The sequence below is a fragment of the Trachurus trachurus genome, assembly GCF_905171665.1.
Source record: "Trachurus trachurus genome assembly, chromosome: 9".
Taxonomy (NCBI): Eukaryota; Metazoa; Chordata; class Actinopteri; order Carangiformes; family Carangidae; genus Trachurus; species Trachurus trachurus.
The window spans coordinates 29,358,942-29,377,781 of record NC_139895.1 but is presented as its reverse complement, the minus strand read 5'-3'; the positions used below and the strand labels follow the sequence as shown (position 1 = coordinate 29,377,781).

Below are 18,840 nucleotides of genomic sequence, written 5' to 3'. Positions count from 1 at the left end.
GAGGAGAGAAACAAAAACAAAAAAAGAAAAAAAAAAGAAAAAGAAAAAGGGTACATACATTGGTCACGCATAGAATACAGAGTACACAAAGATTATGATCATCAAAAATCCATAAAGTCATTAGAAATAATATTAAGATTAGACATTCATCAGGCTGTCGTAATACTGCAGAAATAGATCATTTTTTTTGTCATTTATAATTCTGAGAGACTTAAAATGAAAGTTGAATTCAAGTAGAAACACCTTAAACTTCGGTTTAGTTTTGAGAAATCTGTGTTTGTGTATAAAGAATTTACAGGAGAGAATTAAGTAATTGGTAATGAATTCAACAGACTTGTTGTTATGAGAAAAATAACAAAGAACATCTCTTTTGGTGAACAGGTATGAGACACTAAGAAAGTTAGAAAAATGATTTCTCAGGTCAATCCAAAAATCATGCACAACACAACATTCGTAAAATACATGAGCGATAGATTCCTCTACATCACAGAAGACACATTTACTGTTCACATCCATAAACTTAGATAGGAATGCATTACAAGGGTAAATTTTGTGTAAGATTTTAAGATGTATTTCTTTGACCTTATTAGAGATGCAAAACTTATAAGGCAGTAACCATGCTTTTTTCCATTTAACGTCATAAATTAACTCATCCCAGAAGAATTTCCCTCTTGGAGAACACTTATTTTTAACATGGATGGCGTTACGTATGAATTTATTATTACATTTTTTATCCAGGAGAGGGCGACCATCAATAATTAGTTTAGGGTCAATTCTTCCATTTGTGCTGTATGAAAGGTGACATTTCATCAACTGTATGATACCAGAAGGAATCGCCTGACATACAAGACTAAATTCTTTAAATCTAATAGGAAATTCAAAGGTTCTAAGAAAATCATTATAGGAAAGGAGATTACCGTGTTTATCAAATAAGTCAATAATAAAAGATATGCCCTTTGTATGCCAGGAAGGAAGATAGATAGATTTGTTTTTTACTGTGATATCTTTGTTATTCCATAGGAGGGTTTTATGAGGGGAAAAGTTGTGAACATAAAGAAGTTTCCATGCTAAGAGAGCTTGTCTGTGAAAGTTAGACATTTTGAGAGGAAGTCTAGAAGGACAATAAAAGCGTTGACAGTCTATGGTTGACAGACAGTTGGTGTAGTGACGGGGCTTTGCACCAGTAGGTCCCTGATTGGACAACGTGCTGTGTCAATCACAGCGGCGACGCTGATTGGCTCGGCCTTCTGAGGGTAGCGCAATTAGGTAAAAAAAAAAAAGATAACCTATAAAAATAATTGTCCCTTTGTATTGGTACATTATTAAGATGTTTACAGTTAGTGTACTATCCTTTTACAAAACATATTATGAACAACCTGAAATTTCTTGATAAAATATGTGCAATTTCAACAATATTATGCCTCTTCTGTCTTCTATGTAATTTTCACAGATTCACCCCGAAGGGCCAGGCTGGACCCTCTGCCGGGCGGTTTTTGGCTCATGGGCCACATATTTGACACCTCTGGTATAAAGATGGATAGATAGATAGATAAGATCTGCATGCCACAGCATCTATTTTTAATGTGATATTATATTTTATATACAGTGAATACAAACTAGGTTTTTTTTGGAAAACACACACAACAAGAAGCTGTTAATGGAACATTTATTTTTAAAAAAAAGTTGGGAGAATCAAGAAGGCGTGAAAGGAAAAAAAAAATCTGATGTCATTTACATTTGAACTCAAAGATACTGTTAAACAGCAACAGTTATACACAACCATTTACACAACCTGTACAAATATTTTTTCCTGCATATTTGCAATTTAAATTCAAAATAACTTAAATAGGTTTCTATGTAAAAGTGCAAATCCATATGCGTGGGATGTCTGTGAGTAAGACCATGGTAACAGAAGGGTGCCTTTATGACTTGTAAGGCATCACAAGCACAGTTCAACATATACCAGCTCTACTGTTTGAAGCCGTCATATATAATGCGTTTAATATACAACATCCACGTCTCGTGTAATTATGATGCCTTACATTGCATTTAGCTACTGATCACACATTCTCTCATACAAATCAATATTGTAATGACAATAAAACGGTCTCAACTCCTGTGATTTGACAGAGAGCCTTTCTCAATCGAATGTGTCCAGCCCTGAATAAAACCGCTAAAAAACATTTCAGTTCAGTGTCTGTAGTGTCGTTAGGTTCAAAGTTTGGAAAGTCAGCATTTAGGCATACAATGGCAACAATGCAGTGTTACCTGTTTGGTAGTGTTATTATACGTTAGCATTAAAATCACAGTTACCAGAGGCCATTCTGTACAGGATGAACCCATATCCAGTGGGGAAGTAGTAGTCCACAGATTTCAGGCTTTTGACAGTGAGACAAGTGTGTGTGTGTGTGTAGAGGTGAAGGGTGAGTGATTCTCCACAGTCACAAGGCATGAGGCGACACAGAGTTAATGCTGATACTTCAAAGTCTCTACAAGCATCCTCCTGATTGGTGAGGAGGGGGGGGGGGGGGAGTAACCCACACACGCTATTGGGCCTTACATGCTTCTGTATTGACATGCAGCCGATGCAGAAAGGAAAAAAAAACAAAAAAAACGGTGTCATCACCACGAGTAGGAGAGTATTATACAGCATATCTGCTCACAAAGCACTGGTCACCATGGGTTCTACTGGACAGGAGAACTGGAAATGTGCTTGGTAAAGAAAAGGTGTTCAGGCATTTGCAATACAAAGGAGAAAATAACAAGCATCAAGTCTTTGTGCGTGATGTAACACAACTACGACTTCTGCTCGGCTCCTGCAGCAGCCTGGGCTGCGCTCTCTGGTTTAAGGATCTGGTAGGTGATGAGGTACTCTGGGAAGGCCTGAAGGAAGAAAACACCATGACATTAGTCAACATGACAGAGCAGGCGTTTGATGTTTTTCTGTACCGACTACAGGCAGGGTTTAGGAAGAGATGGATCACTTACCTGCTCTCCTCTGTAGATGACATACTCGGCGTATGCTAGGCCGTTGACGCTGGGCCGCCCGATTACTGAATGATGTCCTGGAGGAGCGTGGGCCATCTTCATGGCACTGAATTGTAGGAAGGATTTCCCTAGGGTCACTCGACAAAACAGCATTTGCCTGCAAGTTCAAGGCCAGAGATGAAAAGTTAGACAATAGTATACTGCAATCGAGACAGTGTTGTGGTTCTGTTTGAACCTGCACTTTTGAAATTGGATCGTGTCAATCAAAGTTACCTGTGACACAGGTAGCAGGAGCGGTCTTTGTGCGTTGGGCAGCCTGTGCCTCCACCGATGCCGTAGACATACTGATTGCTCTTTGAAGAATTTTCTGCAAAGTAGATCCCTGCTCCAAACATCCCTCCTATGTAAGCATGGCGCTCATCAAAGCCTTTGTGGATGATGGCATTGATGAACGGGGAACCTGAAGAAACAGGGACAGAATGATATTATATACAGTAATGCAGACACGTAGTACTGAACATGATTACAAACAGATCTCTGAGGGATAAAGAATTCAAGTTAGTAGTTTTTGTACTGAAATGAGACCTTAACTGATGCTGATACACAAAACAAACAGATGTTGACACAGGGTGCGTGGTTACCGTGAAACAGCATGCGCTCGTTGTGGTGGTTGTGGTTCTCATCTGCGATCTCCTTCTGCCGGTGGGTGTAACGTTCCCTCAGCTTTTTATTTACCACCTTCTGGATCTGTGGAGCACAACATGACATGTCACACAAGATCCTGGGTGTTGGCACACACCTCGACATATGGCTGTGATCATGATGGCTGTGTGTTTTCACTAATAGTGTGTGTTAAAGAAATAGTCCTTGTTCACACCTTGATGATGTTGTATCTGCTGAAGACGCCACCAGCGTTGCCTCCGTCTCTGTGCTCTCGGATGGTGCTCTGCATCTGAGTGACATACACCAGAAACACCATGTTAGCGTCAGACTCACTATTAACTGCTAAACTGCAAAATCCCAGCAGTTAAAGGGATAGTTCAACATTTTGGCAAATTGGCCCATTTACATAATAACAACAATAACAATAATATATATATATATAATATAACAATAATAGTTTTATGAGTAGGTTTGTTACCTTCAATTGTCAGTGCAAGCTATTTTTAGAACGGCGAAGCAGAGGCATGAGCTGCTCAAAGCTACGCTACAGAGGTTCATGGGATTTCTTGGTTTCCCTCATCAAACTCATCAAATACACAATCCAACAACTCCAAAACGCTCTGGGGGACAAGTTGTGACCTGCACATTCACCACGCTATGAGATAATAACAGAACGTTACCAGACAGAGTTGTTGTTTTAGGCAAATGCAGAGTCTGCTTGCCGGAAAACTGCCCCAACGGAAACGCCTATCAACGGTTTTACATGAATTCACCTTAAAAACAACTCCGTCTCGTAACGTTCTGTTATTATCTCATAGCGTACTAAGAATAGCTTGCACCTAGTCCTAAGGCTATAGAGATTATGGCAATGGGCCAATTTGTCCTTAAAGGGATAGTTCAACATTTTGGCAGTCAACTCCACCCACCTCCTCCTCCACAGACTGGTACTCCTTGTCGTCGGGGGCGAGGTCTATCAGGATGGTGCCCTGATTGGCACAGTGGAATGTCAGGTATGGGTTGGCACCTGAAAAGTAAACAAAGTTTAACTTTACTACTTGTAAAGTCTTGACATTTCTGGCATTGATGACTTAGCGATCATAGAAACCCTCCCTCGTGGACGCCTCCTCACCTTGCTGGCCGCCCAGCAGCCTCTCAACTCCCTTGATAAGCTTGTGTCTGTGGCCATAGGCGTTAATTCCTATCTCCTTCAGCTCCTCGTGACCCATGTCTGCCAACACATCCAGGGTGATCTGGAGAAAAGAAATGAGGGAGCAGGGCGAGACATTTATAGGAGCCAGAAAACACAAGTCAGTCTTGTGCTGTTGGACATTTTTTGTAAAACTACTGCATTAAAATATCATTACACTTATAGGTTTGATTGATTAGCAGTTCAGATCTATATACTGTATGTTGGGGTTTTTTGTGGAAGCTGACCTGTTCCCTCTCAAAGATGTCCCTTAAGTGCTCCAGACCCAGGCTCTTCAGGAACTGACTGATGTTCATGTCCAGCATCGTCACTGTGAAAACAGAGTGTTCAAGGTTGATTGAAAAAATAATTCATTATGTCATAACAGTGTTTTTACACACTTTTCATTCACCAGCCCTGTTAACCGACTGGTGTCTGATGTTATGAATGCAATAAACTCACTTTCTCCTTCCTTGCGGTCCGTGCCTGAGGCTCCATCTGCCACTCCCGAGCTGCCGGCAGCGGCGGCGGCAGCCAGCTCAGTGAGCGGCCCAGCCAGGTTATCAATGCTGCTGGCGGCCGACAGACAGGATGGGGTGGAGGCGGGGGAGATGACAGAGGCGCTGACCACTGTGGCCTGGGGCTTAAAGCAGCTGGGCAGAGCAGCTGGTGGCATGGCGTCCATCAGCAAGGCCCGGATATCATCAGCCTGCACGGAAGACAAAGGAAAAGAGCAAAACTTATTTTCCAGGAGATTCTCTTTACAGTCAAGTCCAGCAAACTGCAGTCTGATTATCATGTAACTACATAAGTAAGTGAAAAGTAGTGAAAAGTATAAATGAGGGTTAGGGCTTTTAATACACATGCTCTGGCCACCACATAGGCCTGAAAAACTACTTTCACAGTGAGCCCTAAACTGATGACAGAAGATGTTACCGTTGCCAGGTCCAGAGCAGTTTGGCCCTCCTGGTTCTTCATAGTGGGGTCGGCTCCATGGGCCAGCAGCAGGGCGCAGAGCTGAGTACGACCCTTCTGTGCTGCCTCGTGAAGGGGTGTGAAAGCCCATTTGTCTGTGGCATTTACACATGTGTTGTACTTGATCAGCAGGGCTGCGATGTCCACGTGCTGTGAGGAAGAGTAGGCAACAGAGGATAAGTCAGTGTCAGCATCTGTGCCGGAGCAATGGCGAAAATTCAAAATGAACAAAGTTTCCTGCAGTGGAGTGAGTTTGTTTGTTTACGTTGTTGCCACTGACCCCATAAGAAGCAGCGTTATGAAGGGGGATAAGGCCTCCTTTGTCCTGGGCGTTGACATCGGCCCCATGCTCCAGCAGATACTCTGCCACCTCGAGGTTGTTGTAGCCAGCTGAGGAGAAGGAGCAGGAATCAGAGCATGAATAAGACACTCTGAATAAGAGCTGCATCTACAATGACTCTTTTCAAAATCATATCAAAGCAGGTAAAGTTAACTACCTGCAAGGTGAAGAGGAGTGGAGTTGCGCCCCTGTGTGTCTCTGCAGTTGATATTCTCTGGGGAGCAGAGCTTCTGGACTCGCGCGAGGCAGCCTTTCTTAGCAGCGTCCAGTAGGGCAGCGTCTCCCCTCAGCAGGTCCTGGATGTCTGTGTCTCCATCTTTTACCATGTCCAGCGGCATGTTGCCGTCTCGGTTTTTCTTGGAGGGATCGGCTCCATGCTGAACAGGTCAAACATATCATCGTCATCGTCATCATCATCACAACATCTGTGTCACCAACAGACGCCACAAATTAATCCAAAATGACACTTGTGACAGATCATAATAAATAAATGGAGCCTCACTTTGAGCAGCAGCTTGCAGATCTCATATTTGCCCTTGGCTGCAGCCTCGTGAAGTGGGGTGAACTTCCACAGATCAGCAACATTAACTGAAGCTCCATGTCTGACCAGCAGCTCTGCCACTTCATAGTGACCGTAGGAGCAGGCGTTGTGGAGGGGGACCAGGCCACTGCAGGAGGAAAACACAAGTGAAGCTAGTTAGTTAGAAAGATGTGGTGTTGTTGACTAACTTAAAACTTTGTCTTTGTATCTGCTGCAAAATAACTCAATATTCAAAATGTTTTAATAACTCGGGAAGTAATCATCACTGTACTGATGTATATATAGCATGAAGAAAATGTGAAAAATCATCAGGGAGACGTGGCTGGAGAACTCACCCCTTGTCTTTGGCATGGACATCAGCTCCATGGTGCAACAGGTATTCAACGACAGCCACTCGGTTGTAACCTGCTGCGAAGTGCAGAGGAGTCGAGTGGCGGCCCTCCAAGTCCCGGCAGTTTACATTCTGAGGGGTGCAGAGTTGCTGCCAAACACAGAGACACCTTGATAAGCACAAACTCAACTGATACAATAATACAAAAATAGGTGTTGCTGCCAACACTGGAAAGAGAAAATCATTTCCAAATACAGTTACGACTACAAAGAGAAACTGTGGACTTACTTGCACCGTGTCCAGATCCCCTGCTTTGGCCGCCTCCAGAAATCTGTAGTCCACGTCAGAGTTACGTGTGGGAACGTTTTCTGGGGGGGAAAAAAAAAAAGAATACTTTGCGTGAAAATTTTCTCATTACAATGCAAATCTGGTACATTCCCCCAAAGACACATTTTTAAGGCCACGTCCACACAATATGTGCGAGTTTTAAAAGCTTTTTCACTGTTTTTCCTACTTTCTTTTTCTACGTTTACACCTGGCATCCAAACCACCCTCAGGAAATGGCCCCGTTTCAGTTTGAGAAACCCGCACGTCTTTGAACACAGTGATGCGCACGCACATTTACTTCCTGAACGGTTCTTACCATTCATGAAGTATGCTCTCTGAACTGCTCTAATATGTTACCATTTTTGACTTTTGCCTTGAGAACACCCAATCTCTCTTTGCCACTGCAATGAGAGACCTACACTGCCATATTACTAGCAGTGTTGGTTTCACCTCTTCATTTCTGCTACTTCTTGCCATTGCTGTTCCTCATTTAAAGTGTTTTCTACAGCAGAACGGACATTCTGCTTCCTGATTACACCAGCACGCAAATGCCCAGTGTGAGTTCATAGCTTGGGGGTGTGTTTTTATGTGTTATCATGCTATACAATATAGAGCTAACCATGACAAACATTCAGTGGAGCAGCAGGGCTGTTTACCATTAAGAATCTGCTGTACAGCCTCGTTGCCCATCTGGGCAGCAGTGAAGCCCTGCAGAGATACGATGGAGGCGTCTGCCCCAAAGCTCAGCAGCAGCTTGCAGGTCTGGATGTGACCAGCCAGTGCAGCTCTGTGGAGAGGAGTCTGACCCAGTGTGTCCACAGCATTCACCTAGAGTCAGAGGAGGTGGAGTTGAGGTTCAGCAACATATTTCAAATTCAACAGTTATTTCTGAAAACTCTTTACAACAAAGTTGCACAGAATGAACATCTGAAAATGTAACAACAAACCTTTGCTCCATGTTTCTGCAGCACCTCCAGTATATCATTGTGGGCTCTCTCTGCAGCAACGTGCAAGGGAGTCATAAAGCTGGAGGACACAACAACAGACAGGATGTTACCACTGTTTACCGTTTGTTGCTATTATTTCTTTCCCTCTTGATGTGCTGAGACGTGATGTTAACTTCCTCTCTTCTTGCCAATTTTTAAAAATTCAAAAACTAAATGATGTGAACTTACTCTTTGTTCTTCTCGTTGATGTTGGCGCCTTTACGCAGCAACAACTCAGTCACCTGCTTCCTCTTGGGGTGGGGGGAGGCCACGGCACAGTGCTAAAACAGGCATCAGCATAGGAATCAAAAATCAGCAACCCTGGAAAATGTTTTGTGTGAATGCAAACCCACTCAACTAAAAGTCGATCACATACAACTACCTATCTGTACATAAACATCACACGGTGCACTGCTGGTGAGACTACTTCTAATTACCTTTTTTTTTTTTTTTTTTTTTAAATATGCATTAACAGAGTTTATAATCAATAAGGAAGGCTGGTTCTGACCAGAGCTGTCTCGTTGGTCTGAGGATGTTTGAAACTGATGATCTCCAGCGCCAGCGTCTTCTTCACTTTGGCCATGTCTGCCTCCCGGGCTGCCTGCAGCAGCGAGTGACCTTTGAACTCATCTACATGGAGGCAAAAAAAATTGACGACAATTACATGTGGTTTATGCTTGGATTTTTTTTGAGTGTTGTCAGTCAGGCTACTTATTGAAATGTACTCGTGCATTTTGCAAGGGATGATTTGGATTTTTGAAGTCAACTGCTGTGTGTGTGTTCAGGAGAACTCACAAGTGAGCCTTTCTTTAAGCTCTGGGGTGGGGGCCATGTCCACGGCGCTCTTGCTGTGACAGTTGAGCAGGGTGGGATCGGCCCCGTGGCTCAGCAGCAGGGAACACACCTCCACTCTGTTCTTGGACGCTGCCTCATGCAGAGGAGTGAACTGCCACAAGTCCATGGCGTTCACACAGGCTCCATGCTGGAGAGAGAGCAGGACACCAGACAATTTCGATTTGATTCACGATTTTCTTCAAATCAAGCTTCAGTGTGATATCCATAATGTACAGTAACATTTACAAACATGACAGAAAATGACATCATACCATACTTTTGTGTGTCTTACTTTTAGCAGAAGCTCGGTGACCTCAAAGTGACCGTAGGAGCATGCATTGTGAAGAGGAACCAGACCCCTGCAGGGAACAGCACAGTCAGGTTAATGTCAACAATAAAATGCCAGAAGGACAGATTAGGTTCTTCACACATCCATCATGTCTCACCCTTTGTCCTTGGCGTGAACGTCGGCACCGTGCTGGAGGAGGAGCTGAACGATGCGGACCCGGTTGTAGCCGGCAGCCAGGTGAAGGGGCGTCGACTGTAAAGAGAGCAAAGCTCGTTAGCAAGACGCTGATCGGCGACTGCTTTACTATGTGATGCCTTCGATGGCCATGGGAGCAAGCGGTAGATTAGGGCCAGAAGCATTGTGCTATGGCAGGCTATGCTCGGTGAGTTGCAGCTGAATGGAGGATATGATGCAAGGTCAATGGAGTTTGTGGCAAATCCAGCGGCAAAAATTCATTTGCTGTCCATATTGTGTCTGACGACAAGCAATTTAAACGTCATTACTCATTGATGTCAACTTCCACTTCCAAGAAAGAAAGAAAGAATCCACTGGTGCGACTGAACATTAACTTTTAAATAGCTGGGAAGGTATTATGGTTGGGATTCAATAGCCTGTTTGGTTTTTATCCACTTTCACACAATTCAAAAATCTTGTAAGTACGAAGTTATTTCTCTTGCTTATGGAGAGTAGATTTATCTGGCAAACCTTCACTGCTTTGAATATAAATCATCAAGTTTTGGGTCTAAAGTGTAAAATTCTTGAAAGCTAGACTTTCAATAAATGCATTTTAGTAGAATTTAGGTTTTATAAGTGGATTTAATACTGGATTCAGGTTTGGTAAAACACTATGGAACCCCAATCGTAACAGGATGCAATGAAGCTACAATAATCAGGTTAAAGGGATAGTTCACCCAAAATTGAAATTTCTCATTATCTACTCACCCTCATGTGGACTAAGGGCTGGGGGAAGTTTTAGAGTTATCCGTGGCTTCTCTGAGTTACAGGGGGTCTCGGCGTAGCAGTGCATGTCCATAAAACGGTTGCAAATGGATACCAATTGTCTTCGTAACAAAAAGACACACCAAAAAACATCCAAATACCTCCATGCTGCTCGTATGTAATGTCTGTCTTGTATTGAAGCCCCGAAATGCAAAATTGTCCCAAAAAAAATGAAATAAGTCTATATTTCAAGCTTGTTTTGTAGCGGAAGCTCCTCTTCCCGGTTCCTCTTTTTGTTACGAAGACAGTTGGTATCCATTTGCAACCGTTATATGGACATGCACTGCTATGCTGAGCCCCCCTGTAACTCAGAGAAGCCACGGATAACTCTGAAACTTCTCCCAGCCCTTAGTCGACATGAGGGTGAGTAGATAATGAGTATCCCTTTAAGTTTCTGAGGAAAGCATCTCTGCAAGCTTTTAGAGGATCAAATCAAATGGCTTCATTTATTTCAGCCAAGAAAAAATAAATGTTAGTCTAAGCAAAGCTGCAAACTTATCCAAACTTCAGTGGCATTTGTTCTCTACTCAAAAGTCTAGCTCAGGTCAAGCTTACAATCAAAAGAAGGGACGATCAATCAATTGGATTACCATGCAGCGATATTAATGGTTAAGCCCAGAAAGCAAGCTGTGAGATCTCAAGCCACAGTGAAAAACCAGAAAGATTTGAATCACGTAGGCATCATTCAGTGTGGGATGACATGAGCAATCAAAAGTCATTACCATGGAGGGTAGCATAGCACTACAACCACAGGTGAAATGTTGTCCATTCATGTTGCATACCAACTGATCCAACAGGGAATGTGAAGTAGACACAAATTTCACAGACACGTATTCAGGATTCGTTTGACACAATGCAGAGGGGCAGGCCTTGAGGCATGCATGAGTGATCGTCATCAAAACAATAAATGAATGAGTGAATTAAAAGCCAAATCAGAAACTGACTAAAAGAGCAAGTGACTGAAAGTTGGAGAAGTGTGGGTGAGTTTGCAGAGGAGAGGACAGACGCTGAAGGAAGCAGGCAGTGGACATTTTGAGCTCCTCTCCAAATCCAAAAAAGATGAGTTGTCACCAAGACACCAACCCAGCTCACTCACTGACTCACATGCCACACACACACACACCCTCTCTCTCTCTCACACACACAGACACACACAACCACACATACACATACACATACACATACACATACACAGAGGAGCATCAGGGTAGGATACATAAGTGACCCGTACACCCAGGTCCATGATGTGCAATTAACGAGTGACAGCCAGCTTATTGGTCAAATAAAAACAATGGATTAAAAGGAATAAACAAAACAAAAAAGATCACAACAGTGCATCAATCAAGTGGCCGTTATCAAGGTCAACTTACCAGCATTTTTTGGGATGTTGACTGATCGACAAATGTTGCCAGAGTCACACGGAAAACAAAATGAAACAAAAATTACAAAATGACAGTAGCTTTTCACAGCAATTCTTTTCTCCCTTCCTAAGTCTGTGAAACACAAGCTCTAGTTATAAACCCCTGTGTGATCCATCAAACATGGCTTGAAATGAAATGTGACACCAGGCCAGAGAGGTAAATAGCTGGAAGGTAAGTGTGACTTCTCCTCCTTGGTTTTCTCTGGGGCTTTGTGAAAAGGCAAGGGCTGGTTAATGGTACCCAGCCAAATCTACACTGGCACACTGGCTTAGAGCATGCAAACTCTAAATCTACTGCGAAGGAGGCAGGGAGGGAGAAATACTTGACTGCTGTTGAAGAAAATGGAGTTAGGAATAAGAGAAATGAGCTGAATGCTGATGTAGTGTTAGAGACAATGGATATTTATGGCACAGTGGAGTTGGTGATTATGCTTTTGGCGACTCACAAAAGTAAAAACACAATTTGCCAGATAAGACAGGAAATACCTCAACTATTTCTAGGAAAAGTAATGCAAAAGGAAAGAAGAAGTCAGACATGACATGGGAATGAAATGCAAAAATAATCCTACACCTGACTTTGCAATGCTAAATGCAAAGGGGGTTCTATAAAAAGTGAACATTTGTATATTTATACTTCTAGTCCATCTGCAAATAAATAGGGGAAAGAAATATGCCACAAATACCATACAAGTTCAGGAGACACTAAATCACAGTCATATAAAACAATTGTTTTCTGAACTGAGCAGATGCTTGTAAAGATCACAAATAGCTCCTGATGTGGAAAAGTGATTATGGGGAAGAAGAGAAAGGGTTCTGCATAAAGCATACAGAAAAACTATTAACAAAGGAACAACTGGAATTGAAGGAGTCACCGTCTGCCAAGAAATATGCTTTTTATGGTGAAACAAAAAGCTGAACCTCAACACGCTGTCAACAATTAACAAGGCTGGTGGAGTGAAAGTAGAGGTGACAGGAGCAAATGGATTTCAAGAATGGTCTAAAGAGAATCACACATGCATAATTAGAGAAAAAAACTACAGTGATCCCCATTAGCAGCCTCCCACAAATGCAGTGACATTTATCCTCTTTATAGCTACACCACACAAACTAATCCAGCCATAATCAGACTACTCGCAGGTTGTCTGGCTCCGGTACCTTCTTGCTATTTTTAAAATAATGATGATTTTTGCAAACTTGCACAACATGTTGTATCAACAGTGCTTTGAGAGTTATCTGTCTGGTGTGGTGTGGTATGAATGGCTCCTTTACCTTGCGACCATCACTGGCATGACAGTTGACATTTAGTGGAGTCAGCAGTGCCATCAGCTTTTCTTCATTTCCACTCCTGTAATGACATGGAAAAGACTTGTCATTAAGTGTTTCCCCTTCAATTCTATAATTGCAATGTCATTATATAGGATTTCATAGACGATAAGAACACAATAATAGATTTAACAAAAAGTTGAGAACAACAAGTATAGCTTTTGTTTGTACATGCTTTCTTCATGTGCTCAGGCCAACAGGAAATCTAAGTAAAGACTAGTCAGATTAATACTCACCTTGCTGCTTCCAGAAGTTCATCCTTCTTGTATTCACCTGAAAGCAAATAAACATGAATATCAGAGCCAAATGTGAGCATTTGGTGTATTTTTTTTCCTCATTTCATGTCATTTCTAAGCCGTAACTGCTCATGTTTGTTTGGCCTCCACTGAGGGTAACGTGTTATTTTTGGGAATCATTTCATGCCTGGGGAGCACCGGAACTGTGTTTGCACTTTGTTCAGGTCAAAATGTTGGGGGTATTGGTAAAGAGAAGATGCATTAAAAGCTGTTGACAAACTAACGTGCTGCAGTTACATGGCTTTGCTCCAGTGATACTCAAAAGGAGCAAAGGGTCACATAATGTGGTTGTCATGCTTAGCCTACAAAGTCATTGCATAAAGCCTGGTAACCCTGGCTTACTGATGTCAAAACAAAACTGTGTACATCTTCTTTTGTACAAATGTGGTTTATGTGACCCTTAAACATAACATTAAATTACAATTATCTGCAAACTGAGGGTTCATTAGGGTTAAGTCCTGACATAACTATAGGTCCTGCAATCATATAGCATTTGTCGTGAAAGTGCTAGTTAAATATCTGAAATATAAATATGGGATAGTAAGAGCTTAGAGGCACTGACCTGTGAGAACAGCCTTGGCTGATGGGTCAGCTAGATCCAGAGCAGATTTCCCATCAGTGTTGCGGATGTTTGGATCAGCTCCATGTTGGAGTAACACTGAGTGACAGAGATAAAGAAGACATGAGTTGGTTACAAAACAAAAAGGTTGGTGGACATACTTTCTGGGTGTTTGATAAATCACATTTGTTTCCAGGCACCAACAAGCACATACTGTACTTGAACAACCATTGTCTCAAAGTCAGACTTTTGCATCCAGATGTCAAACTTTTGGAGAACCATAGCTTGATTACAACTAATGACACTTAAGAATGGAAAGCATTTAACAGATCTGGAGGGTTGCCCCTGTGCTTGGATGTACTCAGCGGGGATCCATTCCTTACCAATGCACACATCTATCTTTCCCTTGATGGCAGCCTCGTGTAACGGAGTGTAGTTCCAGTTATCTCTGGCGTTGGGGTCTGCGCCCTGACACAAAAGAAGGCTGACAACTTCTGCATGGCCGAAAGAGCAGGCATTATGGAGGGGGATAAGTCCTCCATCATCCCTGGCGTGAACATTGGCCCCAGTCTGCAAGAGGTGCTCCACCACATCTTTCCTGCCAAAACCTGGAAGAGGATTAAAATGCATTCAGAGTGAGCTTTTACTTCATTTTAAGTTGTGAGTGGTGCATACAATGTAGTTAGCCTGACATTAAAATTGCTTCCGATAATAACAGCTGCAGCCAGGTTTCAGATGGAGTTTTCTGCAAAATTGCATGTCAAAGATATGATAAATAAATGATCTATAAAATACAGTCCTCATTGAGACGCTGTAATATTAATGTAAACATACTTCAGTTGCTTGCTTTTATCATATCATTTTGCCTTTACCTGATGTATTTATTTGCAACAATATTTGTTTGTAATTGTAAAGCATCTTGGTTAAAGGTGGTATTTAAATAAAGCTTGACTTGACTTCATAGCATTGCCTGTAACTTGCGTGTCAGCAGAGTTGGCAAGAATCGCAGTACATAACAAATGTAGCCTACATTTTATTCCGTGTTGAGTTTGCGTTAGCCTGGGTTTGTCTGAACAAAACAAATGTCAACATCCTACATCAACCGTTTGTTTTTCTCAGGGGTCGGTTCGTGTTTTCTCGCTTTACGTTACTAGGCAGAAATGTTGACGGCTTGATAAACAAACAGCAGGATGTCGAGATAACGTTAGCTGTTTGGCTAATGAGCTATTCACTCGGATGTGATTGATAATTGTGTTTCTCTTCAACCTTTTAAGGAGATAAAGTAACTAAATAATGTGTTAGCTGTAAACACGTTCACCAAAACACAACAACGTTAGCTAACTGTCCGTGACGTCATGCTAGCTACAAAACACACACACACACACACAGAGCTACAGCTAACTGCTGCTGCTGCTACATCGTTAGCTGAGCTGAGCTCGTCGTTACCCGCAGCGAAATGAAGGGGGGTAGATTTCCGACCAGCCATGTCCTTCGCATTCACGTTCACCGAGTCGACGAGCCTCTTCACCCTGGACACATCCCCGTTGCGACAGGCCTCGAACAGCTCCCGAAAGGCCCCGCCGATGCCGCTGCTGCCGTCGGTGGGGCTGGCGGCTCCGGACCCGGGGCTGGAGACGCTGCTGCTGCTGCCGCCGCCGGAGGTTGTCGTGGTGGAGCTGGCGCTGCTCGCTAGGACCGGGGCTCCTAGCGGGTCCGGGGAGGCCAGGGCCGTGTCAATGCCCCCGCTGCACTCCCTCTCATTCTCCGGGCTTCCGACGGCCGAGGTGAGCAGAGCCATCGGCGGAGAGGCCGGAGGAGCGCCCGACAGCGAGCTGTTTCTCGGCGGAGACTGCAAGGTACTTTGCTGTTGCTGCTGCTGCGAGGAGCGACGGGACACCGCCATTACAGCAGCTCTCAGGCTACAACAAGAGCTGCTCCTCCTTTCCGGTGAAAGTGGTCGTGCTTCCTGTCAGCTGTTTACACTCAGAGGAGGCTGACTGTGGGACACTACTCCCTCAGCTTTTATTTATTTACATCTGAAAGCACACAACCGCATCTCAGGATCCGCTACTGACATCTGTGTTATGCTCTGTGCTGCAGCTCTGGTAAATATTGATTCCTTTAATCAATTTCCAAAGTTTGTTTAGTTTTGTCCCCACATTTATCCTCCTCCACACAGAGAGGGCCACTTGCATCAGAAATGCTGTGGCAGCCAAACGGGTTTGTTTTCCCCGGGCTGTGTAGCAGTTTCTCTTTTATGGTCAGACATTCATTCATTTGAGACATAAATTATACAAATCAGCCAGTTGGTGGCAGTGACAACCACTTTTATTTGTGGCCAAAACATTTCCGTCAGTTATGGATAACAAAAGACACACGCAGTCCTTCCTGCCTGGTGTGCAACTAACATGTGATGCTACACAAAACTGTGCAAGAGTGATGAGCAAAAGCTGTCAGTGCATCACATGAAACTGATCTTGTTGCACTGTGGTTATTGCATTATGTGTTGAAAAATGTAAAATAAAAATAAAATTGATATCATATCATAAAGTTACCACTGTTTGTAATCTTCTGTGCACATTTCCTGCCTTCTGAAAAGAATTTACCGTACTGACAAAATTCAATAAAACGAAACATGTCAAATACATAGGCTAACTGAATAAATTAAGTGACCAATTTTTAATCAAGAATACATTTTTAGACAAAGTAAACATCAGATGTAACCTTGTTAATGCACAAGTTGATTTACCTTAAGAAGACTGTACCTGACAAACAGTCAGAAGTGAAGTAAACAATGGACATTTATTAAAACAATCATGCAGTAACTGAAAAAGCCACTTTCACTGCTACATAAATCAGTAGAGTTACATTTACCACCAGTGTTAGATATACTGGTGATAAAGGAGACAAAGGGATTAACAATGTGAAATGTTTGAAACTGATGCAGCAGATAATTCAGCATTCATCTCAGGACACTCCCCTGGAAAATAAAGACATAAAGATGAATGTCAACACAGACAGACAGAGCCTGACAGCCTCCAAACATCAGGCTCCTCCCACACAAACACTATGAAAACAAGTCCAAGTTAAGTACTAGTACAAGTAATTATCTTTAGTCTTGATACACTACATTATCTGTTTGTGCAGTTTATTTAAACCACCATGACTTGAGAAGTGGAAAAAAATGGAGGTGATTTGGGTTGAAAAGTATCCAGAGAGAACAGATGAGGTCAGACCTGTGAGCTGAGGTCACTGTCTGGACTCAGCACCAACAGAGTTCAGTCCCAGAAAATCCTTGTCCTCAGAGATGCAGATAGTCATCAGCTCTTGCATTAGGTGAACAGATTTCTGCAAATCACACATATTATTATTTTTCATCAAAATGTCAGCACCAAAACGGACGACACCACACTGTGACAGTTACTTTGAATCAGTTAAACGTATGCATGCCAAACCTCAAGATAACTGATGACTAACCTTGGTGTCCTCTAAAACCCTCCTGATGGATTTTTCCATGACACCAATTGAGAGCCACTTGTCCACAGAGGGCTCTGAAGCAGTGGCTTTCACAACCAACTTGTTGTATTCCTGCCAATCACATTACGGCAAAAAATATCAACAGAGCTGCACAGCATCAACAACTCTCGGGTCAATCAAACGTGTGCGTGAAATCGGTTTGACCAACCATCAAATCTCCAGAGATGTCATCCTTCAAGGCCTCGATGGCAGCACGTTTGGACGTAAACAGTGCCTATAGGTGAAAGAATACATTCTGTAGTTTGTTCTTGTACAACAAGTCACACCAATTCCAAGCAAACACAAACTGTTTGTTAGAATAATTCTGAAACCTGACATGGTTTTAGTTGGCCCAGTTTGGTGCTGGAGAATAGGTCATGGAGCCATTACGGTAACGATTCTATGAAACATCCAAAACGACTGAACACAGGCTGGTATAAAGTATAGATATAAGATGGCACCTCAATGTTATTTGCAGCTGTTTGGTCTCCCAGTCTGAAGGCAAGTGCAACCCAGAGCTTAAGCTGCTCTTTCCCCAGAATTTCTGTCACGGTCTTGATCTGCCTCTCCAGCATCAGAACCTCCAGGCAGCTTTTCTGCTGCATGTCCTCTAGGGCCTTGGCGTTCTTCCCTTGCAGTTCTTCGTCTTCCTGCTGAGCCTGCACGATAACCACCAGCAGGCATCCACACCATTCAGTGTTCATCAACTAAGCAGATGAATAAAGTTAAAACTACGTAGTATCGTGACAAATAGTTGTAAGCCGTTTACCTGATCATATTTCAGCCCTAACACTTGGTGCTTCAAATACAGGTCATGCTTCTCTTCGAGTACCTGTGTAGTAATTTTTTTGCTCGTCTGTTGGAGATATTAACACAGTTTCAGAAAAAAGAACTCTGAGTTATTTTTAGTCCTACTGGTAAAATTCAATCCCTTGGATGATGATGAGGATTTTAACATTTCTGGCCTGGCTTTGTGACTTCTGGTGGTGGCATAAAAAAACAAAACAAAAACAGCAAGACAGAAAAACAAGACAAAATCTTGTGTATGGACATTTGACCTGATGAGTAAAATGTTAAAAATTAAAGGAGTTTTTCCTTAAAGCCAAGCAGATTGCTGTATATCTGCTGCCTCTTTGTGCAGAATGATAATGCATACTGCATACTGAAGCAGTAAAATGAAGCAAGGCAGCAAACCTTCAATCCCTCGACCATGGCCTTTCTCTGGACATTCAGTTTTGAGTCTCTCTCAGACAACTTTGAATCAATT

At 42.7% G+C, this 18,840-nt stretch overlaps 1 protein-coding gene across 1 annotated transcript; it reads right to left on the bottom strand.

Annotated features, from left to right (window-relative positions):
• Positions 1–1,690: 1,690 nt before the first annotated feature.
• On the bottom strand, positions 1,691–16,257 carry LOC310991509 (poly [ADP-ribose] polymerase tankyrase-1-like). The gene is made up of 28 exons (XM_083979237.1): positions 15,504–16,257; positions 14,441–14,665; positions 14,061–14,156; positions 13,439–13,475; positions 13,149–13,224; positions 11,830–11,850; positions 9,618–9,712; positions 9,464–9,530; positions 9,133–9,319; positions 8,846–8,967; positions 8,527–8,618; positions 8,299–8,377; positions 8,008–8,179; positions 7,313–7,392; positions 7,029–7,174; positions 6,655–6,820; positions 6,310–6,529; positions 6,093–6,202; positions 5,774–5,962; positions 5,300–5,546; positions 5,086–5,168; positions 4,781–4,901; positions 4,578–4,675; positions 3,866–3,940; positions 3,630–3,735; positions 3,262–3,448; positions 2,989–3,145; positions 1,691–2,883 (listed from the first exon to the last, which is right to left on the bottom strand). Exons 1-28 carry the CDS (start codon positions 15,958–15,960, stop codon positions 2,797–2,799), a joined length of 3,798 nt encoding a protein of 1,265 aa, XP_083835363.1. The 5' UTR covers positions 15,961–16,257; the 3' UTR covers positions 1,691–2,796.
• Positions 16,258–18,840: the final 2,583 nt, after the last annotated feature.

What these genes read in the sequence shown, in the direction of transcription:
- LOC310991509 (XM_083979237.1), bottom strand. Translation starts at nt 15,960, where the DNA reads ATGGCGGTGTCCCGTCGCTCCTCGCAGCAGCAGCAACAGCAAAGTACC. An exon ending in GCTTAAAGAAAGGCTCACTT is followed by an intron (nt 8,968 to 9,132) that starts GTGAGTTCTCCT and finishes GCCTCCATGTAG; the next exon opens with ATGAGTTCAAAGGTCACTCG. An exon ending in GTCCATGCCAAAGACAAGGG is followed by an intron (nt 6,821 to 7,028) that starts GTGAGTTCTCCA and finishes TTCCTCCTGCAG; the next exon opens with TGGCCTGGTCCCCCTCCACA.